This window comes from Strix uralensis, chromosome 10 (genome assembly GCF_047716275.1).
Source record: "Strix uralensis isolate ZFMK-TIS-50842 chromosome 10, bStrUra1, whole genome shotgun sequence".
In the NCBI taxonomy this organism is placed as follows: domain Eukaryota; kingdom Metazoa; phylum Chordata; class Aves; order Strigiformes; family Strigidae; genus Strix; species Strix uralensis.
The window spans coordinates 13,658,830-13,682,158 of record NC_133981.1 but is presented as its reverse complement, the minus strand read 5'-3'; the positions used below and the strand labels follow the sequence as shown (position 1 = coordinate 13,682,158).

General features: G+C 53.4%; 2 protein-coding genes across 2 annotated transcripts; one reads left to right on the top strand and one right to left on the bottom strand.

The window, feature by feature from the left end:
- The first annotated feature begins 8,350 nt into the window (after positions 1–8,350).
- OXTR (oxytocin receptor) lies at positions 8,351–16,173 on the top strand. The gene is made up of 3 exons (XM_074879233.1): positions 8,351–8,457; positions 8,780–9,949; positions 14,473–16,173. Exons 2-3 carry the CDS (start codon positions 9,019–9,021, stop codon positions 14,718–14,720), a joined length of 1,179 nt encoding a protein of 392 aa, XP_074735334.1. The 5' UTR covers positions 8,351–8,457; positions 8,780–9,018; the 3' UTR covers positions 14,721–16,173.
- A 681-nt stretch (positions 16,174–16,854) lies between these two features.
- On the bottom strand, positions 16,855–22,791 carry CAV3 (caveolin 3). The gene is made up of 2 exons (XM_074879234.1): positions 22,586–22,791; positions 16,855–18,822 (listed from the first exon to the last, which is right to left on the bottom strand). The coding sequence occupies exons 1-2, from the start codon at positions 22,697–22,699 to the stop codon at positions 18,481–18,483; spliced, it is 456 nt and encodes a 151-aa protein (XP_074735335.1). The 5' UTR covers positions 22,700–22,791; the 3' UTR covers positions 16,855–18,480.
- Between the last annotated feature and the right edge of the window lie 538 nt (positions 22,792–23,329).

The window sequence follows — 23,329 nt, the reverse complement described above, 5'->3', positions numbered from 1 at the left end:
AAAGCAGCCCAGGTCCAGCATCCAGTGTCCTGCATCCAGCATCCTGCATCAGCATCCAGCATCCTGTGTCCAGCATCCTGCCTCCAATGTCCCGTGTCAGGTATCCTGCATCCAGCTGTATTTGGGGCACCTGGAGCACCAGTGCTGCGTGGGCCGTGTGTGTGTGCGTGCACGGTGTTGGCCCGTCAGTGGCTGAATTTCCATCTCGGCCTGGGTGGTGGTGGCTGGGAGCACACACAACCTCTCTGTGTTCTTCTTGAAGGTGGTTTCTTAATACTGCTGTAAAAAGGACAGCCAAGAACGAGCAGTCAGGGAGCTCTTCTACTCCAGATGTTACTTTATTCTCTAAAATCTGTCTGCAGTAACTGGGTGCTTGAGCCTCAGGGATGCTGGCCTCTGTGCCGGGGCGTCGGGCTGGCTGGTCTGATTGCAGGTTCTGCTCTGCGCCTGAGAGGGCTCCACCCCAGCTGGGACTGGGTGACCACAGCCAGTGGCCTGTGGCTCCCTGCCACGGACCCGCCGAGGCTGGAGATGGGCAGGGAACAGGCAGGGTCTGGGGTGCCTCCAGACCATTTCTCCAGAGGCGGCATGAGTTTATAATAATTAACAATCTTTTGGTTTAAGGAGAGTCTGTTCTGATAGAAGAACAGATATTTTGGAATTTGAATGCCTTACCCAGGTGCAGGAATTTAAGCTAAATCATCACCGCTGCCTGCTGGGCAAGCCTACCACCAGCCATTTTCTGTTCAGAAGAAAGTAAATAATGGTGCTTTTTTCACACTCCAGCGGTGAAGGAGTTGCTGCAAGCATTTTGAAGGAGAGGACCTGAATTCAAAATGGTTCTAACAAATCGGTGAGTTGGCTCAAAATCAACCACCTCAAATTAAATAAAGGGAAGGACAAATTACTAACTTCAGGAAGGAGAAAGTAAACACATTACTGCAAATGGGGAATAATTAGCAAGGCAGAAAAGTTTGTATAAATGTAGCTGGGCTTCATTTTCAGAGTGAAAGCTTGCTGCCCTGGTTAATTATTTGACCCCACAGATGCATTCCTGGAGCCTGGGCTGGTGGTTGTATGGCAGGTATTCGGTGTGGGAGAAATGGCGTATGAATCATGGAGAGGGATGTATATAAACACACACTCACACACACCTGTATGGATGTTTCTAGACATATACTCACACATATATACACATACACACGTATATGCTTAATTATCCTGAGGACTGCAGTCCCTTTCGCATCACTCAGCGTAGATTCTTGCTGAAGTGATGAGCTGCAAAGCTGATTCACTTTCCTTTATGTATATATTAATTGTATAATTTACATATGAATATGTAAATAGGCAGACATATAATTTTGGTTTTGTTCAGGCTCCTCTATCTTTACTGTAACATGGTAAGATGTTATGCTCCAATAGCAATGTGCCTCGTTTTAATGGCCAAAAGCATGCTTCTATAGCTACTTGTGTGCCCAAGTTGAAGCCTGCAGCATGGGGCCAGTGCTTGCATATCAGGTATTAAATGAACGATTCATACCTGTGGATGGAAATATTTAGTTAATATCTGAGGTGCCAGGAGGTGATGTTCAATAATATGTCACTTTGTACCTTGGTTTTGCAGGTGCCATAAAACTCATTATTGCTGCAGATGCGTTTTTCTGATCCTGTTCATCAGCGCCTTGGCCAGGTCAGAGACCACGGTTGCATGCCCAGCGTGGCTGTGGGCACCAGCCCTGTCCCCACAGGTACGGCCGTGCCCTCCTGACCCTGAGCAGCCGCAGGGGACAGAGGCAGGGTACTGGATCTCACTGTATATTGTTCTGCTTTTTATTTCTCCTTATTGACGAGTGAGCATGCAGGGCAACCAAAATAAATAGCATGCAGTTACACTGAAGTACAGTAAAAAACAAAGTAGTAAAATTATGATATAATCTCCCAACAGCTTGAAATTGAAGTCTCTTTGCTGAAAACCATATATATATATATACACATTTCCACCATACTGCACTAGGGCAACTTGTTATTCCCAGGGTCTGTGCAGGCTCCATTGATTTTTATGGGCTTTGAGGCCATAATGGGATGAAGCAAGAAACATTTTAGCATGAACAATGTCATTATGGAGCCATGTACAAAACCCACAGCCAGGCAGGTTCAGTTCCTGCAGGGGGGTGCATGGAGAGAGCGTCTGTTACCCTTTGCAGAGGCTATATATGTTGGACACAGCCCGTGTAACCCCCTGCCAACCTCTGGGGTGAAACGCCCTGGGGTTCCTCAGGCCTGGCAGGGGACCCCGTGGCAGTTTTGAGGGGGCTGTGCTGCATGGCACGGACAGCACCCTGCCTGCACCGCGCTCCTTGGGGCTCCGGAGCACAGCCCTGCCTGGGCGACCCGGTGCAACCCTTGCTCCTGGGTGCCTGTGGCTCCTGTCCCCTCCCCGCCTGCGACGGGCAGAAGGTGGGAGCATGTAGGTTTACCTAGAGAGACCATGGATATCTACCTCATCAAGGTCTGCCACGGCCTAGATAGGACTTTCTGGGTGATCAGTGTGATCCATAGCCTGCTCTTGTTTAACTAGGTTTAAGCTCACTGGTTTGAACGGAGCATTGCTACTGCATCCCAGCAGGAATATCCAGTTAGGCTGGATATCAGGAAGCATTTTCTTTACAGAGCGGGTTGTTGGGCGTTGGAATGGGCTGCCCAGGGAGTGGTGGAGTCCCCATCCCTGGAGGTGTTTAAGAGTAGAGTCGACATAGCACTGAGGGATCTGGTGTAGTTGGGAACTGTCAGCGTTAGGTTAATGGTTGGACTGGATGATCTTCAAGGTCTTTTCCAACCCAGATGATTCTGTGATTCTGTGAATCGGGCCCTGGAGCAGGAGGTAGCATCCTTCCATGTTTCTTGGCACTGAGCAAAAACTTTGTGTGTCTTCAGCAGCTCTGGTGGGGGAAAAGAAGAAATGGTCTTGATACATGGCATGAACTCATGCAAATTCTCTTTTTCTACTGCGAATGCTTTCTAAAGCTCGAGACTGCAGCATCCAAGTTGTTTCTCCCTTCTTCGTTTGTCTGTGTGCAAGCCAGCTTTTCTGGCCCTTTTTTTCCCTCCCAGTAATGCTTTGATGATGTAGTTTCCAAAACAAAACAACAACTATCCCAACAGCTCTGTGCAGAGCCCCGACAACAAGTCTGTTTATGTGCTAGAGCAGGAATGCTTGAAATGACAATGGGCTTCAGCTGTATTTTTCCATGAGTTTATTTACTACAATCAATCTGAGGACTAGTTTTTGGGTTTGTTTTTTGTTTTAAGTAATGAAAAGTAATACCACAGCCAAGAGCATGGTTTAGGCAGTCAGGTGATGTAACTGGCGGCATGACATTACCTACAAGTGTAACAGTATTTTACGTGCATCTTCAAACAATGTGTAGCACTCTGTTATGTTACCACTAATCAGTGAACTCATTAACACAGTCAATTTTAAATAATTTTAATTTGGGACCAAATAATTTTGTGCACTGCTTGTATTTACATGTTTTGTCTCCAAGGACTTGTTGACTTCAGTATGGTGCATTTTACAGTATTTACTCTCGGTGTGTATTCCTCTGAAAATCAGCACACCAGATGGATAGCTACGTAGGGATTTTATGTCATACTTGGGGATTTACTCATGTGCACATTTAAGAAACACATGGAAGCTCTTAATTTTTTCTATACCCTTAGTATATTCCCAACCCTTATCTAAAACCCACAACATTCAGCAGCTTTTTATTGAAGCACTGACATGGTTTTTCCAGGGAGGTGTGTGCATGGGACTGCACATCCCTGTATTTTTAGTGAATTTACCAAAGTTGGGCCTCTTGCAGATGGAGTGCAGGGGGTGAAGACTAGGAAAAAATTCTAGGATAAAGAGAATTTCCCATGCAAAAGCAGCCAGATAAAATATCCTGGCTTTCTAGCTTGCAATGCCTGCTATGGGCCACATCCATACAAGAGAGTTCATGAGCGGCTGCAACTCCATCTGTAAAACAGTGGCCTGGACTTGAAGTTTTGCCAGACCTCTTGTATCATGGGGACTGTAAAGTTGGGATTCAAGATAGCTATTGGAAAAACAGCTATTTCAGATGCAGCAGTAAACTGAAAGGCAATTAAATTTAGCTTTACATAGCATTTGTGCTTTTGATTATTCCAAAGCATGTATTTTTAAAATTAAATTGTTTCCAACTCTATGGCATCATTGAATTTTTAAAGCTTGAAGGAGATGGGGGTGACTCAGAAAACCCTTTCATTCTGACAAGATTCTTTGCTTTAAAAGCATGTGTGTTTGTTTTTTAATTGTGGGGCAGCCACAGCTTTGCCTGACTAAGGATGGAGGGGGCTCAGCTCCAGCTGTGGGGCGTGGGGCTGCTCCCTCACTGCCGCTGTGCCCAGGGCTGTGCCAGCACAGCAGTGACCTTGTCTTCAGCAAGTGCTTCTTCACTGAGCCCCTCGTGGGATTTTACTCTTGGTAATTTATGTGAGAAAACTGACGTACGGCTAGTATGATGAAATCTTGTATTTGACTCTCATGCCTCTAGGAAGGGGAACCCCCAGCAGTGCTGTCTGCCAGTAATACAGTTCTCAGTTGCAGAACCAAAACTCTTCCCCCATTGCACAGACACACAGCAGGCTGTGACCCCACACAATTAGCAGTGAAGCATTTTAATTTCATGCCCTGACAGTGTTATTGTCTTCATGGGTCGGGGGGTTGGACTCGCTGGGCAGCCCCCCGAGCTGCACCCACCCACCCAAGTGGAAATTTTCCTTTAACAGAAATTGAGGAAAAGAAAATAAGCAAGGGAAGGTTGAAAGGAAAAAAAAAGCCTGAGTTTTCTCCTTATTGCACTTTTGCTCCCTGTGCCCCAAGCACCCTCAGCAGCTGTGCTCATCGCCGGTGCATCACACAGGGCTGGGTGCTGCCTGGGGCCAGTGGCACTGGGGAGATGCGGGAAGGGCAGGGAGGGGAAGGTTTCCTTGGCAGCTCCTGGAGACACCCTGAGGGAGCCTGGACAAGCTTCTGTGCCTCCTGTGCAGGCTTGGGCTCCAAGGGACGGCTCAAAATTGGGCAGTTCCCATGCAGGGTGTGAGCGTGAGCACAGCGGCCGCCCTGGCGAGCGTTGCTGCCTGCAGGCAGCGGTGGCCAGGCTGCTCTGGGAGCTTGAACCTCTGCTCCTGGAGCTGCTGAAAAGCTTGTTTGTTGGTCTAGTAAAGCAGCAATTTCCTCTACGAGCCTTGCCCTCGCCCTGGCACCCGTCAGTTAGCATTGGGACGCTGTCAAAGGCTAATGGCCAAACCCAGGGCCATGCAGTGGGGAATGTGATGGTGCCTGCGCAGGCAGCCCGTGGCGGGGGAGCGGGCACCCGCCTGGGGCTTGGTTTGGGATTTTTCATTTTTTATCGAAGTGTTAGAGCTGTGTCAGCTGTGATGTCTGCTGTGAGCCCAGGTGATGGGCAGGCACGTGTCTCAGAGCCGGTTCGAGCCATTTAGCAGTTTTGGGCTCTGGGATGAAATAAGCCAGGCAGAGCCTGCTAGGAATGCTGTGGGAGGGGGATTTCTGGGACCTGGCAGCCTGCCTGGCTGCGCTGCCAATCCCCGGAGTGGGGGCACGGTGGTGAAGCACAGCCCTGTACCCGGAGCCCCTCCATCAGGTGCGGACCTGGAGCTGGTGGGGACCAGGGTGACCCTCATTCCCGCAGGGTCCCTTTGCTACTGCGTTGGGAGCAGCCTGGCACTGGCTGCACGTGGGGATGAAACAGCCTGCAGCGGGGCAGGAACCTGCTACTGAATTTGTTTTCAATCAAAGAGGTTTCTTTTTTTTTCCTCCCCTTTGGTGAATCTTTTGGGCTTACTAAAACAAACATGTTAGCTGCCAAAGCATGACAGCCAAAAAACAGGGTCACAGATGAGAAAATACATGGAAGACTCGGATGTTGCATAACTGGCGAGGTCGATGCCAAACCCCAGTGAATGATTTCTGTCTCCAGGCTGCTCAGGAGGGAAACTTTGTGGGGATGGGGATGCTGCCGGTCCTGGTTTCCCTGGGCACGTCTTCACGGCCGAGCTGTGGGAGCACTTTGGCTGTCTTGGCAAGTGGCGAACAAGTTGAAGCTGCACACAAAGCTCTGACTGAAGTTTGTCCAGCCAGAAATCCAAGGGAAATGGCTGCTGGGGAGGTCGCAGGCTGGGAGGAGATGAGAGGAAAGTGATGGCCGTGGGGAGCTGCCTGAACGCTGAGCGCGCTGCGGGGCCAATGGCACCCAAGAAGCACCCGAGGCACACGGTGGCACCTGCACCTCTTGAAATTCAGTCCCCTCTTTGGATGGGGAGGGGTAACACTGCTGCACCCTTTCATAGGAAAGGGGAGACACTCCCTCCTGCTGCTCTTGATGTGGGGCTTGGCCGTGCCTCGTGTGACCAGCCCCTGGCTCCCCGCCTCAGTGCTCCTGTCCGGGCTCTGCTGCCAGCAAGGCAGGGAGGACCCTGCCTCTGCAAGTGTGGCATGAGCAAAGAGCCTAGACTGTAGCCAAGATGCTTAAAGTAAAACTAATGAAAACCTTCCACGACTTTTCCTCTTAAATCCGAAGTTCAGCCCTCGAGGCGTATGATCCTTCACCTCAACAGCACGTGCCTCACTGAGCCGCTCCTGCGCTTCTGAATCAGAGCAGAGCACTGGAAAACGCAGCCCTGGGAACAGTTTGGCATTGGCAAGGGGACAAACAGGATGAATCCTAGGAGAGCTCTTTCACAGCTTAGCATTTATGATTCACTGTTGAAATAAAATGTGTTCTGCAATTACACACCACTCTTCAAGGCGTTCGACTGCCACACGTCTGAGCAACACAACTGGCACAAGACTCCTTCCTGCATTCGAGGCAGTTCAGTTCTAGTCTGTGGAGAAATTTGTAGTTACGAATGACACCCCTTCTGAGGGCAAAGAGGCACAGTGGCTGCTCTGTCTCACCCAAAGCACATGCCTCACCAGCGCTGCCGTCCCAGCTGGGTCCTGAAGCAGATTTACCATCTCAGTGCCCTGCAAGATGCTAAAGGAGCCATGCAGAAGCCAAGGGAAAAACCTCTCCTCGACTCCACTGCAGCCAGGATTTCACCCATGGTCAGTCCCTCCTACGGAACTCTCCCGAAAAAGGCAGAACAACGAAAAAAAAGCATTGCACATGGTGAGTTTTTATCCTCAGCGATTCCCACAGCCGTTTTATTGCCTGAAGGAGGAAGAACGTGAACCCTGGAGGGAAGAACTTGCCAAAGTATTTAACATTTCTACATCTTGCATGGAGCTAAAGGTTCCCAAAAAATCTTTAAAAATAACTGCAGAGATGTTTATTCAATGCCTAAAGCTAGACTAAGTAGGGTTTGAGATGTGGCTTCTAGGGGAAGGCAGCACAGGGGAGTGAGCACTGGCTTTGGCCTGGAGCTCGGGGCCTGTGGTGGCCAGGCTGGGTGGGCTCCTGCTGGAGCCACCTTTTTGATTTGGTGGCCCGGGAATGACTCGGTGGCTGCTGGAGGGGGGCTGGGGTGGCTCGGTTGCTCTTCCGAGCACTCCTGCCTGCAGTCAGGCCCCCACTTCCCTCGCAGGGCCCTGAGTCCCAGGAAAACCAGAAAACGTGCTGCCAAGCTAGCAGCACTGATGGCAAAGGGTGTCAAACACGGCCACCTTTTCTTCTTTGGTAGAAATGCTTTAATAATACTCTAAAATAATCCTCCCAAAAGGAAAATAAAAAGGTTCTTGGTTGTTTCACCAGCCAAGTAAGGAAAGGGTGAGCCTCCTCGCTGGATGATGCTGGTGGATGTAGTGGGAGCTTTGCTGAGGGTGGCTGCTGGGATCCAGCTCCCCCAGGACCCTGGGGCCGAGGGGGCACCCACGGCTCCCTGCGGAGAGCCCTCAGCTCCGAAAGGCCCTTCTGACACCTCGCACACCATCTCCACTCAGAACGACCATCTCGCCCACCGCCGCAGCCGGCTTTGAGCGGCCTTCCCGGAGTCCTGCTGCCATCCCATGATGCTGTCCTGGGAAAATCGCCCCTCGCCCCATTACGCTGTGCCCGCTTGGGGGGTTTCTGCTCTCCCCGACCCTCGGAGGCTGCAGACACCGAGGGGTCAGGGCTGCGCTTGAGGAGGCTGCCCGACGCCGAGACCGGGGGGGTTTTGGCTTCCCGACTGGGGTTGAGAGCTCCCCCCTGCTCCCCGCCAGCCCCCGCCCATCACCGTGGGACCCGCCGGCAGCCTCCGCTCTGCCGCTCCCTCTCGCGGCGGCCGCTCCGAGCGCAGGATCCGGCCCCCGGCCCGCCCCGCCGGGGCTGCTGCCGGCAGCGGGGCAGGGGAGAGCGGCGGCAGCCCCGGCAGGGGCCGGAGCGGGGGAGAGGGACCCCGGCGCTGCTGCGGGGACCTGCCCGGGGCACGTCGCGGGTGGGTGAGCGGGGAGGCAGGGATGCCTGGCGGGTGGGGGAGAGGGGCGGCAGGGATGCCCGGAGGGAAGTGGGAGGGGGCCAGCAGGGATGCCCGGTGCGGGGAGAGGGGCAGCAGGGATGCCCGGGGGGTGGGGGGGGAACTGGCCGCTCTCCGGAGATGGGCAGGGGACGGGGAGAAGATGCTGAAGCGAGGTTTGGGTGTGGGCTAGGGCAGCTCTGGGGGGAGCCCCGGAGGAGCTGGGGGGGCTGGAGCGGGGACGCAGCGTCTCTCTGCCGGCCCTTAATCCTTCCTCCTGCGCTTTGGTTTTGTCTGGGGGCAGGAGCCTGCGGAAACGTCGGGTGCCCTGGGAGGGGACGGGGTGGAGCCGCCCTCCAGCCCTCCAGCCCCGGGACCGGGGCCAGCCGGGCTGCTCCCCGGGGAAGGCAGCGGCGGGGCGGCAGAGCCCGGCCGGGGGAACGCCGGCAGCGGGGAGGCGGCTGCCGCAAACCGGGACGCGCCTGCGGAGGATCTGCCGCCCGCCCTGGCAGCCCCCGGGCTCTATGCGGGACGAAGGTGGCCATGGAGAAGTTGTACTTCGTGGGGAGCGGCGGATGGACGGTCAACAGCTCTCTGGGGAACGGCAGCCTCCGCCTGGAGAACCAGACCTCCGGGAGGAACAGCACCACGGACCCCCTGAAGAGGAACGAGGACATGGCCAAGGTGGAGGTGACGGTCCTCTGCCTCATCCTGTTCCTCGCCCTGACCGGCAACCTCTGTGTGCTGCTGGCCATCCACACCACCCGGCAGAAGCACTCCCGCATGTACTTCTTCATGAAGCACTTGAGCATCGCTGACCTGGTCGTGGCCATCTTCCAGGTGCTGCCCCAGCTCATCTGGGACATCACCTTCAGGTTTTATGGACCAGATTTCCTTTGCCGGTTGATCAAGTACTTGCAGGTAGTGGGGATGTTTGCTTCCACCTACATGCTCTTGCTGATGTCGCTGGACCGGTGCTTGGCCATCTGTCAGCCACTGAGGTCTCTGCACAGGAGAGCAGACCGGGTCTCTGTCCTCCTCACCTGGCTGCTGTGCCTGCTGGTCAGCATCCCTCAGATCCACATATTTTCTCTGAGGGATGTGGGGAACGGGGTTTACGACTGTTGGGCAGATTTCATCCAGCCCTGGGGACCTAAAGCCTATGTCACCTGGATAACCCTCATGGTCTACATCATCCCCGTGTTGATGTTGAGCATCTGCTATGGCTTAATCAGCTTCAAAATCTGGCAGAATGTGAAGCTGAAGACGGCTCACGGGCCCAACATGGGGCTGAGCTCCAGCTCCCGCAGCGGGACGGCATTTGCCAGGGTCAGCAGCACCAGGCTCATCTCTAAAGCCAAGATCCGGACAGTCAAAATGACCTTCATCATAGTGTTGGCTTTCATAGTGTGCTGGGCTCCCTTTTTCTTTGTGCAGATGTGGTCTGTGTGGGACACGAATGCTCCGCAGGAAGGTACGTCCTCGCCCCTCCTGTAGCCCCCTGTCTGCACGGGCTGCTGAGCTCAGCAGCCACAGGGACACCCACAGCAGCCTCACGGACTGCGAGCGACAGCCAGAAACTCTGCTCTGAGCTGGGTCTCAGAGGGCTGGGAGGGAGACGGGAGAAAGTCCTGAATGTGAACAAAACACCCAACAGGCAGCAGTGGCCATGCCTGAGCCTCTCAGGCGCAGGGAGGGCTAGCTTAGCCCCTGGCAAATCCAGGGCCACCCCAACTCAGGGCTCTGGCTGGGCAGATGGTGGCTCAGGAGGTTTTTGCTGTCCCTGGGTGTGTGAGCTCAGCCCTCCCGGGGCCGCTCTGGGGTCCCCGAGTCTGTTGATTGCCCACCCTGGGTGCTGGGGGGTGCCGAGGCTGGGTGGGAGCTCAGCCCCACCAGTGCCCAGGGCTGTGGTGACCACAGAAGACTGCTCGGTCTCAGTGTCCGACTTCTTTTCCTTTGTTGTATTATTTTGTCCTCACTGACTTCTTTGCTTTCTACTCTTTTGCCTTCCTTTCCCTCTCCTCTCCTCCCAATTCCATCCACCCCAGGACTGTGCTGCTGTTATTTTATCTCTGACTGGAGCACTGTTCCTGCAGAAAGCCACTGATTTATGAGAAAAGGCTTTTCCTAAAGGACCTGGTGTCACTGATTTGCCATTTTTTATACTTGGCACTGGCTGATCCTGTCATCACTAAGGTTGCAGACAGAGTAAAATATATTACGCTCCTTGGTCTTGCACGCTTGTAGCTGTGCAAGTCTGTGCTGTCCCCAGGAGAAGGTGGTTGATGGTCCCTCTGCACCCACAGGGAGAACCAGCTGGGAAAGCTTAAAAGAAAAACTCTGCGCAAGTTTGTGAGGCGGGAGAAAGGGCACAAAAGTGGTTCCAGCGTCAACTCTTCCTTCGACAGACTGATCCAACTCAACCGAAATGCTGAGTCTGGGGATGTCACAGACCAATGAGGAGCTGTGACCCCCTCCCAGCCCCCCGGCAGCCCCACCACAGCAAGGGCTTTGCGGTGGAGGGCATGGCCTCGCTCACACCATGTGCTCTTTTCCCTTCTTTAACCCTGTTCCAGCTATACATTGCTCTGTGGAAAACCTGGTGTCTCCGGCAGCCTGCGCACATCTGTCCTCCCATAGACCGAAGCTGGTAGCCTGTCTCCAGCTCTCCTATCCTGCCTTTATTGCTTCTCTCTGCTCCTTTTATTTCAGGGGAGCGGTGAAGCACAGCTTTTTAAACCTCCCTAGGTGCTCCAGGGAGCTGTCTCTTTCAGTTTTCCACCTAATTTAGGCTGGTCGAAACTTCTAGTTTTTAAACACAGCCTGGGGTGAAGCATGGTCTCTCCTTTTTGCTGTATTTCAAACCTGCAATCTCGAGGGCTTCCACCTGACTCATGGGCAAACAAACCTCTGCTGCTCTGCTGATTCCTGCAGCAAGGAGCAGGGGGACGGTGGGGCTGTTCGCTGATCACACCCTGCCTGCTGCTCTGGGAAACTTTCCCTCGCTCACCCTGTGCAATCGGCTGTGTGATGCTTTTCCTTTTCTGCTTTGCTTTGCTTTTATGTAGCAAGGAAATCTCTGGCTGTGCTGAGTTGTAGCAAACACCCCCTTCCTTCATGTTTCTGTTGCTCAGGGGCTGCAGTAAAGGGTGGGAGTTTTGCCAGAGCATTTGCTGAAGGATTTCATGGCACAGGGAGGAAAAACCTCGGGCGGGTTATTGAAGATAGCAAATTCCGGGAGACCCCAGCCCTTCTTCCCAGGCCCACCCTCCTCCTTGCTGGCTGCCCAGAGGCACAAGTGGGGTGGCAGAGTCAGACCTCTCTGCAGGAGAAATGGGCTTTGCTGTTGTGTTCCTGTTTTCCTGCTGCGCTCCTGCCCTGCCTCCCAGATTTCTTTCCCTTCACAGCCAGGCTCGGGCTGCCTTGGCTGGGCAGCATCGCGGGACACCTGGCAGAGGCAAACCCCACAGCAGAAGGGGGATTATTTGGCCGTTTCTCATCTTGCAGGCTTTTCAGCCTGCATGGGGCATGGCAGCAGAGGAGGAAGAGGAGCAGGTGGGCAGGGTGCTCCTGTGCAGAGGAGCCACCAAGGGCCTGCACCCTGGGAGGTGACGAGTGGATCACAAAGGCTGTGTGAGGGGGTCACATCCTTAAGAAAATGTTTAGTTTTCTCTGCATAGGATGTCATAAAGAGGGTCCCCCTGGCAAGGTAAAGGCTGTTTATACCTACCCGAATCCTAATGAATCCTGAGCAGGCATGCTGAAGTTTTCTGGCCATGCGTTGTGTCCTGCAGCATGGTGAGATGCAGATCTTGAGCGTTAGCAGAGGGATGTGCAGCTGTGGGTAAAACCCTGATGCTGCTTCCACCTGCCACGGGCTGTGCTTTCACCGTCCCAGGGTGCAAAGTCTGCTGTGGTTTGGCATGTGTCAGGGTAAGAGATAAGGCTGTAAAGAAAACAAACTGAAGAAGCTGTCTTTACTTAGTAAAGTGATAATCAGGGAGGTCTTACCTGGCTACCACTGATCCACCTCAGTAGTGTTCTACATGGGCTTTCTTTGCTTCATAAACCAGCTTCAGGGAAATAAGGGGAGTGAAGTGCTGAAGCTGCGCCCCTGCCCTGAGCAGTGCCGGGTGGAGCGGCAGGATGGGGCTGGGGTTCCACGCTGCTGCCTGCTCGCCTGGCCCTGCTCCCCCTCTCCCCAGCCCTGCTATTGCCTTGCCCCACACCCCGGGTCCCTGCAACATCAGGGCCAGGCAGCCCCTGTTTTGTCCCTTCCCTGTGGCTGCCGTGGGGCAGCTGAAAGTGCCAAAATGCGAGTGCTGAGCACATTGGAGAGCAGATGTGGTGCCGGGCTCGTCAGGCTGCTGCGTGTCTGGAGAGGGGCTGGGGATATCAGCCTGGTCCTGCATACCCAGGCCCAGCAGTGGGGATCCTCAAATGCTGGCCACACAAACCTACAGCCTCTGGAAGTGCGGGTGGGAGCTATGGGTTGTGATTCAGGTGCCGGCTAAGCACTGGGGGTCCTTCGCAGGCCGTTGGTTAGAACGGGGTTTCTGCTGCATACACCTTACAGATAACATACGTTACAGGTGGCATTTTGAGCTTTGAGTCAGAGTTGGCTTCAAGCATCTCTGAAGATACTAGGGAGGCTGTGAAGTGGCATAGCTCTGTTACATTGGTCCCTTAATCTTGGGAGTTGGTGCCCTGGATCATGGACAGTGAGCAACAGCATCTCTGGATGTGGGAATCAGTGACAGTCCTTGTTTCATTTCCGTTCTGTAGTGGTGTTCACAGCAGAGCTCCCTTCCCCAGGCACAGCCTCCTGCCTCTGCTGACCCCTCCTGCCAGTGCAACATCCCCAGCCCCGTGCCGGGGGGCTCGTCCAGAGCCTGGGGAGAGCGAATGTTCCTGAGGAACAGAGCTGCGCTTTGCAGCGCCTCCGAGGGGTCTCCAGCAGTCCCGCCAGAGAGGGGACAGACCCACACTTCAGACCTGCCCTGCAGTAAGCTCCATCAAATTCAATTTATCTGCCACAGAGACAGTAGAGCTGAGTCAGCCCTTGGTAGTTTTTTTTTAAGTGGATAGAAATGCTATGATGTATTTCAGGTCTTGCGCCTGGGATTTGTAAGCCATTCCCCGTGGATTTCTTTTAGCGTATGTTTGAAATTAAAAGAGGTTGGACCGCACATCACTAGAGCAGGAATTATGCATGAGTTGGCTAAAGGTGAATTTGGAAACTGGTATTCATTATTCACACTTCTTTTCTAGTTTAAAAACTGTGAGTGGATTTTTGCAGAGACAGAAAAGGACCAGAAGCAGCCAAACCCACGTGCACATCCTTACTTCTGGCACGTCTCCTCAGAGCATGAGGAGACCAGAAGATGGGCTGAAAACACAGGGAGCAGAATAAAAACTCTGTCCCTCCCCGCAGGCACTTCGCGGAGGTGCTGCCCCATGGCTTCCCCACAGCCTGAGAGGATGAAAGCCACTAGTCCACGCCAAATTGGCCGCTGGTGGGGAAAAATGAGCCACCCGGCTCTTTTTGTTCCGGTCCCGCTCTTTACCATGGCAACTCTGAGAGGCCGTGCTCCCTCCTCCCCGATTTGGGCAGGATAAAGGCAAATTGTGTCAATGATGCTGGGGGCAGCTCTGCCTCTTGGTGAGGCATTTCTAGGGTAAAGCCGAGCAGGCAGCAGCACAGGACCTGAGCGGGGGAAATGCAGCTCTTCGGGGGTGGGGAAAAAAACCTAAACCCAGGTTGCTTAAACCCAGACTCGCTTCCCACTAGCTCCTCTTTACCGATGTACTGATGGTGGTGTTCCTACAGCCAGGGCAGCCCATCCCCGGTGGGGGAGGAAGTATCACGGTGCCGGCAGAGCTGGGGGCTCTTGGCAGAGCCCACCGTGGGCTGTGTCTGATGCCCACCACCTCCCTGGGTGCTGGTTCTTGCTGCCCACGCCGTGCCCTGACGCTGCCCTGCTTTCTGCCTTGCAGCCTCCCCCTTCATCATCGCCATGCTCCTGGCCAGCCTCAACAGCTGCTGCAACCCCTGGATCTACATGCTGTACACGGGGCACCTCTTCCACGACCTCATGCGGCGCTTCCTCTGCTGCTCCGCGCACTACCTGAAGTCGCGGCCGGCGTGTGACCTGAGCGTCGGCAAGAAGAGCAACTCCTCCTCTTTCGTCCTCAGCTGCAAGAGCACGAGCCAGAGGAGCTTCACGCAGCCGTCCACGACGTGAGGGCATGTGCAGCTGGGACTCTACCACGCTGCCTCTGACGCTTCCCTGTGAAAAGCTGGGATTCGGACAAGCGAGGCAGGGTCTATATAAATAGGTGTATATATGTCTGTGCGCCTGTAAGCATGTACAGCGGACATTATTTAACTGAGGCGGGAGTGGGGGGAGGACTTCTGTGGTCCAAATTTCAGTGCAGCTGGGGACTGGGCACCAGGAACCTGCTTCTCAGCCCCCAAACCACTGCTATCAGTGGCTTTTAGATACCGCCAGAGGGACAGGTTTTGCCCTGAACAGTGCCACACTGCTGGGGCAGGCATGCTATGTCCCTGTTGGGTACAGGGGGCTGGAGCACAGGCTGACAACTGCCACCCCGGGCAGACAGGCATTGGGCACCGGCCCCATCTCCACTCTCTGCAGGAATTCTGGGGGATGCTGGCACCTGGCACGCTTGCTTTGCTCAAAGATGCCCCATCCCTGCATCTCTGCTCAGTGCCGGCCCGGTGTCCCCCAGCCCAGGCTCACCGGTGGCACCGCTGGCACGGGGCAGGGCAGTCCTGCTGCCACAGGCTGGGGGGACAGCAGGGACAGGGCTGGGGACAGCCCTCCCTGGGGGACAACGCTAACGTCCGGGCATCCCTGCACCCCCCAGCGCTGCTCTGTGTGTGGTGCGAAGCTGCGTGCGGGTCAGCAGGACCCAGGGGACTGGACACGGCTGCAGGGCCAGGGGATCTGTGCAATAATATGTTTGCTGAGCAGGCTCAAAAGCTTCAAAGGCAGGCGTGTGGAGTGACAGCAGGGCTCTGTGGGGTTTAACAGAGAAACCCCTGCTGTGTCCCCCGAGGACAAGCTTTTGCTTTGGGTTTACCACAGATCGCATTTAGTCTTTTACACCCATACAGTTTTATTGCTCTGTAACGCACAAGGTCATGCTTTATGGCATGGATTTTTTATTGTTAAGAAACACCTGTAAATAAAGTTTTCTGACTGTGTCTTGATGGAAAGTGGGAGGGGAAGTGCAGAAGGAGCACCAGACTAAGAAAATGAAGGAAACCAATGGGAAACATTGCTTTAAACACAAGACCCAAGTATGCTCAGTGTAATGATGCTTTTGTTTGTCGAGTACTGCACCATTCACTCAGGACCTGCACGCTGCTTTATGCCATGGCACAAGGCTTGCCGTGATGTGCCCGTCGGGATTGGCACAGCCAGGGGGACGTGCAGCTCTGGCTGAGGGCAGCAGGAGCTTTCCCGGGAATCTGGTGGCACTGGAATCCGGTGGGGGCAGGTGCTACTCCAGCCTTTGCTCCCGCTGCTGCCCGGGTCTGTGGCCGGGGGGTGTGCATGCAGTCAAAGGGTGATGTGATTTGGCCTTACATATTGGGAATGAATATGAAAAATGCGTTTAAATGTGTACTTTATTTTTTCACTGTCATCAACAGGTACATTTTCACCTTTCATATCCTGGAATTCCTGATTTTTTTTGTAGTAGCTTCAAGGGACCTCTGAGCACATTTGCTGAATATGACCCAGCACATTCAGTCTCATCATATTTTACCAGACTGGTTTCAATCCTTAGGAAAGAATGTAGTGTTTTCCTCCCATGTTCACCTTCTTTCTCCTTGAGAATAATGACCTCCTGCACAACACAAAGAGGGGGGCTTCCATTTTATAGTGAACCTGGGGCATCCTCTGCCTGCCAGGAAGGGAATGCAACGTGGTGATAGATTTTAGCAGGATTGATGGCCGGAGGAAGACGGAAGGTTTGGGGGAGGCAGGACATTGCTTCGCGAGCTTTGGTTGTGATTCCTGCCTGTGGTTGTGGGGTCAGGCCGTGCCCCACGAGTGATGCTGCAGCCCATGGCCAAGCTCCTGCGCCGTCCCTGGGCTGCAGCAAGACAGGGATGGGGAGAGGAGTGCCAGGTTTGTTGCAGCGGAAGGATGTCGAACATGTTGCCAAAAAGTTTTTCATAAGGGTCAAAAGTAAAATAGAGGTGCTGACACCTGACCGGCATGTGCTCCATGTGGGGGGAGCCCACAGATCACTGTGGTGGGGAGATCCAGATTTTGGAGGTTTTTTTGGGGTTCAGGCTGTGAGCTACTAGAACAAAAAATAATTAAAAAGAATATAATCCCAGTATTGTTTTTAATCATTTTTATTCCCACAAAAAGCTTTAAAAAATGCTCATGATAAAGTGTTTTTGGAGAAGTTTTTCCCCCTACAAATATCTTTTTTTTTTTTTGTATCACTCCATCCATCTCAAGGCCCGGTGTTGTTAGAGCATGGGGGCTATATTGCTATGGAATAATGGAAGTCCACAATCCCAAGCCATTGGAAGAGCACCAATAGAAAATCTGGCTCTTTCTTGTCCTTGGCATGGCACTAGAAGAGATTTTTGGCTCTGAGTTTTGGAAGCCAAGGGAAAAAAGCACATGAATACAATTGAGAATAACCTCTGAACAACGAGACCTCCTGGGCCCTGATTCAGCAAAGCACTTAAGGCCAGAGCCAAAAAAATGTTTAAGTGCCTCAAAGTTAAAGTACGGTTTCATGGAAGATGGACTAAACAAATTAATTGACAGTACAGGGGAGGAAGTGGTGCCGAACTGGACTTTTTTTCCTCTCGTCCCTGTGTTTTCACTGGAGCCAGAGCGGCTGGGAGCGGGCAGTGTCCTGGAGGAGGCTCCTTCCTCCGCTCCCTGGCATGCGATAGGAAGGGGACTGGCTGGAGGGAAGGGTGCGAGGCAGCACACTGGATGGGGGTCTGCCCAAGGGTCGGTGTGGTCCTACCCCCCCAGCCACGCTCACTTCATCCCAGCACTGGGCCATAAGTGCATTACTGTCAGCTGGAGCTTACCCAGCACCACACAAGCAAGCACGTAGTAAATATTCTCCCCCAGAAATGAGCCAAAGCTTTACTTAAAGTCAAGCTTTGTCATTTCTCAAGTGAAATTATCAAGAGCCATCGCTTCTCGCTGCTGCCATGATGCTGCCCAGCTGCCCGCTCTGCAGCCCAGCGTGCTCGGGGTGATGCGCAGGGATGCTGCCCACCTGTGCTGTGCTGCCTGTGGAATCCTGACCATGAAGCACGACGGTGCCCCATGATTAAGTAGTGAGTGTCAAACTGCCACAAAGATTTTTGCAATTGCTGGTGGCCCCGACTCAGCACGTACTCCCAAAAGGCAGATGCAACATTTCATGCACTAATTGATCTGGATTGCAAAGCTTTGCTGAAATGTAAACACACATGAAAAAAAAGTTTGTTTTCACTATTCTATCCATAAAACTTTTGTGCAGCGTGATTTAATACAGAAGCTTCCACAACAACAATTATTTGCAGCAAATAATAATTCATATGCAAGTATTCCTCTTGGTGTCATGCTAGAGCGAAGGGATGCAGAAGCAGGCGGGGTTTGGTCTGTTGTCCAGCACCATCTCTGCACCCCTCGCTCTGCGGCTGCAGGTCGTGGCTCAGGGCTGTGGCCCGGGAGATGCTGGGGTCCCTCCTGCAGGAGCAGGGGTCCAGGAGGGCAGGGAGCTCTCCCTGGGCTGCTTGCTGAGCCTCCATGGTCTTCTCTTCTCCTAAAGCTGCTGGCTTTGGGATGGAGGAACGGGCAGCCCAGCATGCCTCTGTCTGCAGGCAGCACCCCCAGCGGCGCTGGCACCATGTGGGTCTCTGGGCATGGGTGTCCATGTGCCCGAGGGCAGGGCACGCTGCACAGGGGGTGGTTGTGTGCAAGGGCCAGTTGGGGCGGCTGGAGGGACCTAGATCTCCTTCCGGAGAGCAACTCTGACATTGCTGCAGATCTTGGAGAGTGCCTCAAATAGCGGGTCACAGAAGGTGTGGATGCAGAGGGAGTAGATTCGGCTGACGCACTGGATCTCTATCAGGTAGCTCTTGATGCAGGGCACCACTGCCCAGATGTGGCAGAAGGAGATGAGGGCAAAGAGGAAGCCCCAGACGACGGCCAGGGGGATGCCCAGGATGGCAGAGAGCAGCCGGTAGCACCAGTACTTGCTGACAGTGAAGGTGGTGTAGCTGGTTTTCCAGACGCCGTCAAAGCTGTATGTTCCCACAGGCTCAGCTATCACATCCTCAAAATCCACCTGGGAGGAGAGAAGTGTGAGAGACAACTTGTAACTCCCTGAAACAGGGCCTGAGAGAAACAGGCCTGTGAGAAAAAACAGCCTGAGAGAGTTAAGGGATGGGGGGAGCGAGGTTCCTCCGAAACAAGGAATTTCTCAAACACTCGCAAGTAACAAAACTATAGTCAGCTATACATATATATATATAGGATAATAAAGCTGCCTGGATAGCACAGAATGGGCTGCAGGAGGGAGCCCTGTGAAGGCAGGACGGTTCTGCTCTGGGGCATTGTGTAAAGCTTCAAGGGCCATCTGTCCTGTGAATGACCTTTGTTTCATTATCCACAAAATGCATATTAAAGTTGACACCCCTGCATATGCTAATGAAGATTAACAAAATCATGCTGATTACATCATCCCATGAAGCACCTTACCCCTCCCCATCCATGGGATACGTAGGTATGTGGGTCTACCTAGGGGACAGACCCAAGGAAAGTGGGTATAAATTGAGGGGGGGGTGAGGAGTGAAATATAGAAAGAAAAAAGAAGACATGAAGAAGTGAAGAAGATGGATGCATCCCTGACAAACTCGGACTGGACCAATGCAGGAACCCAGACCAGTGATCTCTACTTCTCTATCCTCTCTCTATCTCTTTTCTTTTTCTCCTTTCCCCTCACTACCATGAAGTAACGCAAGGCATACTATATCACCTGTCATAACTCGTTATATATTTAGCCAATTATCATGTATCCAGTTAATACATTGTGGGAAATTAATAAATGTCTGTGCACGGACTTTGAGACTTGTCTCACCGTTGTCCATGTGGCTGGGGATTTATGAATCTAAGTCACTTGTCTCCCTTGTCTGAGCAGGATGTGACAAGAAGATGGAGGTAAGGGGGGGTTTGGGGGGGTTAACAAGTCTCCAGTGCAAGGAGGAGGATCTGCTGCAGTGTGAGAGGAGAGCCAGAATGGAGGGGGCTGGGGAGAGCAAGGGCCGTGGCGGCGGGACAGATCAACTCCCTGAGCAAGGACAAGCCCTGGTGCAGCTGGGGAGCCCCTGCCCTCGCAGGGGTCCAAGCGGAGGATGGCATATGGCTCCCGGCAGTGCCTGGCCCCAGCCCGTGGGCAGCGTGGCACGCAGGCTTAACCCCCGGTATGAGAGCTCAGGCTTGGCTGCTCTGGGACACGTTCCCAGTCCCAACGCCTGAGCTGTGGCTGGTGCTTCCAGGTGCCAGGGCTGGGCACAGGCCCTCGGAACGGGAGCTGTGCATGGGAGTGTTTATCTGGAGGAGGCCAGAGCCCGTTCCTACCCTTTTTTAGCATTCAGGGACATAGGCTGCCTGCTCATCAAGAAGGTGGTTTGTGCTGATAAAAATCCAACAGCCTTCCTGATTTACGATTTATTTATTTCTATATGCAGAGGCGAGGTGCTCCATTCTGTCTGTCTGTGTTCTGTCTGAAGAGGGAGAGAGATCTGCTTGGCTGTGCCCTTACAGGGAGAGCATTGTTATGTGCAGCCACTGGGAGTGTCTCTGAATGACAAATCCTCTTAAAAGCCTCCGAACTACGCTTAGAGATCTCATTGTGGAGTAGCTCATTCCTAGGGAATATGTGAGCCAAGCTCTTTGCCTTGAAAAATAGCGTGGCCTTTCCTTGGGAAGCTGATGTGTCTCTTTGTACTTTTATGTTAAATTGCAATATCCATTCTGGTTTCGGAAGCACTTTGATCATAAAATCATTCTGCATCACCTTTAATTTCCTGGAGTGGGCAGGAGGTGCCAGGAGAGATACTGATGTGAGTTAGGATGCAGCAGATCACTGGTCCTGGGGTTCCCGATGGCAGCTCCCAGGAGAGCCCAGGCAGGCTGGAGCAGCAGGTCTCTGCACAGCTGCCTGATGAGCTAATCAGGGGGCAATTAACGAAGGGAGCAGCAGGCTATAAGGAGAGTCTCTGCCTTACTGCTCCTTTTGCTAACAGGGCACCAGAGGTGGGTCTGGAGGAGCAGCGCAGACAGAGACTGAGCCCTAGGCACTGCCCTGAGGTGTTTGGGGACCAGCAATGGCAGGTACCGTGCTGTCGCTCTCTGCTTTCCCTGGGACAAGGCTTCCAAAGCTCTGCAAAGCCTCTGTGGGTGCTGCCACTGCTCTAGCTGTAACGTGGTCCCAAATTCTGGCTGTGGCACTGTAATGCTCAGGATGGGTTTATCTATGGCCATGTGAACCCTTCAGCCTGCAAAGAGCCCTGCTCCCCCCCACCCCCCCACGCTGGCTGCCTCTCTACCTCCTGTACATTTAGAGCATCCTGCGCTTTAATGCCCACGGTGTTTTCCAGGGTGTTGCTGCCCACTGTAGAGTGGGGAGGCTTTGGCTTTCCCTTTGGGATGCTGTCCAGTGGCAGTGGGGTGAGTTGTGCTCCCCATCCCAGGGCTGGCTCTACTCTCCCTCCCCAGCCTTATCAGCCATGCTATTTTTAAGGCGGGAGGAATGTTAGGTAGCTTGAGCAAATGCTCTGAAAGCTTCCAAAGCTGATGAAGGAGTAGCGTGGCCATGTAAGTGGGTGAGCTTGAAAATCCTCTTACAGACTTTTGGGGATCCCCGAGTGGGGAAAGGCAGGGGTGAGGGAATGGGCCTGGCATGAGGGGTTAGGGATGGCCTAGAAGGTGTTGAAATTACCCCCCCAATAGTAGACATCTCCAAGCTGGGGAGCAGGTAGGTGCTGTTGGGCATGGGGGTGAGCAGTCTGCGGGCTGTCCCGGTCCTTGCCATGCTGGCAGCGTGGCCGATGGCAGGGCTGAGCACTGAGCCAGGGCTGTTGGGACGTGCTGTCATGGCACAGATGTGGGACGCACTTGAGGTACCGAGGTGCCCGGCAGCTGTGACAGGCACGTCTCGCTGTGCTGGAAGGGTGCCCAGCTAAGGCTGTTGCTGTCACAGCATATCTGGGGGACTTTTAAACTGACTATGCAGTGGTTTTAGCTGTAATAGTGTTTTAATGCACAAACGCAGGCTTGCATTTCAGCACTGTGATCGAGGTCACGGCCCGTTACAAAGCCTTTGTGAGCAGGCTTGGTGCATGCTGTCCCTTCTGGCACATCATCCATTTTGATCTCTCAAATACAATTTTAACAAAAGCCTTCCATCTCTTCCTGTTCTCCTTTGGGCCAAAATTATCTTTGGCATAATGCTAACAAAGCCTAGAGCACCCGCATTTCAGTGGTCAGCATTCAGGAAAATGTTTCCCTGTTCAGCTAGACTGAGAACTCCTCTTGATCAAAAATAGACTGAGGAGGCTCGCTGCACCCTCCTGCTGCCGTGTGGGAGAAACAACCTTCTTCCAAAGAGGACAATGCATATCTGCATGCTCTGGTGCTCAGATTGTCAGATCTTGAAGATTAGTCTTTTTCCAAGGTTCCCTGTAGATCAGTGATATGGGCTGACCCTGTTTAATTTTTGGCTCCCTGCTTACTGGTACAAAGGAAGGCATCTCCATAAATATTCAAGCTACAGCCCATGAAGTTGGAGAGTGCATTCAAGGAACGGGAAATATGGCATTAATTGGAGCCATGCATGCCACCCAGGGGGCTCCTGGATCCCTCTGGCAGCAGGGTGATGGCTTGTGGCAGGTCCCTGCACCTCAGACAGGACCACCTCTTCAGGCACATGCACCAGGGACTTACAGCCCTGGCTGAGCTCAAGCCAAGTGCACAAGGACGATACCAATATGCCAATCGCGTTAAGGAGGCAGCGATGCTACTGAAACACAGTGCTGAGAAAGTCCTACCTTGACAACATCCTCGTTTATATGCTTTGGGTCTCTGTTCACCAGGTCGATCTCCTTGGTGTGCTGGTCCTTGATGATGATCCTCTCCTCCAGCTCGGTTCGTTCCTCTGCCATGGCTGCTCTGCTGCCAGCTTGGCTCCCGACAGTCCCGGAACAGGGAATTGGGTCTCTGCTGAAGAAGGACCTGGGGGAGGGCAGGGTGTGGAGGCACTGGCCCCCCTCAGCCACCGCAGCAGCTGCCCTGCACCCCTGGCAGTGCTCCAGGCTAAAATTAATGTCGTGCCTCCTGCGGCCGCCCTGAAGTGTCCCTTAAAGGGGCTTTGCTGGGGACAGCCCCCATGGTGTCACCTCTGTGCAGGGGGGACATGTGTATGGCTGGCTCTTGGCCCTTGAGCTGGGGCAAGGGTGGCACAGAGGGGTGGGTGTGCAGCCCCCCCAGCCCAGCTGTGCAGGTGGGGTTTTCTCCCCGTGTGGGAAGGCAGTGTGGGAGAAACGATGCCCAAACTGGGGCAAAAGTCCTCAAAAGCCTGAGAGAAATAGTTGTTTACTAGCGAAATTATTGTTTATGAATCTGCAAACGAAGCGGCTCAGGGAAGACAGGAATCATGTCTATAAATATCGCCCAGAGAAGCCACGTTGTCCTGGGACAGCCAGTGAGCCTCAGGGTCCCTCTGGGAGCTCAGAGGGTGGCTCACGGTATCAGCTTGGATTTCTTCGATTCCAGCTTTTTTCATACAGAGAAAC

Excerpts from the sequence above, each read along its gene's own strand:
- OXTR (XM_074879233.1), top strand. The coding sequence starts at position 9,019 with ATGGAGAAGTTGTACTTCGTGGGGAGCGGCGGATGGACGGTCAACAGC. Across the intron at positions 9,950-14,472 it reads CACGAATGCTCCGCAGGAAG|CCTCCCCCTTCATCATCGCC; the intron begins GTACGTCCTCGC and ends TCTGCCTTGCAG.
- CAV3 (XM_074879234.1), bottom strand. The coding sequence starts at position 22,699 with ATGGCAGAGGAACGAACCGAGCTGGAGGAGAGGATCATCATCAAGGAC. Across the intron at positions 18,823-22,585 it reads TAAACGAGGATGTTGTCAAG|GTGGATTTTGAGGATGTGAT; the intron begins GTAGGACTTTCT and ends CTCTCCTCCCAG.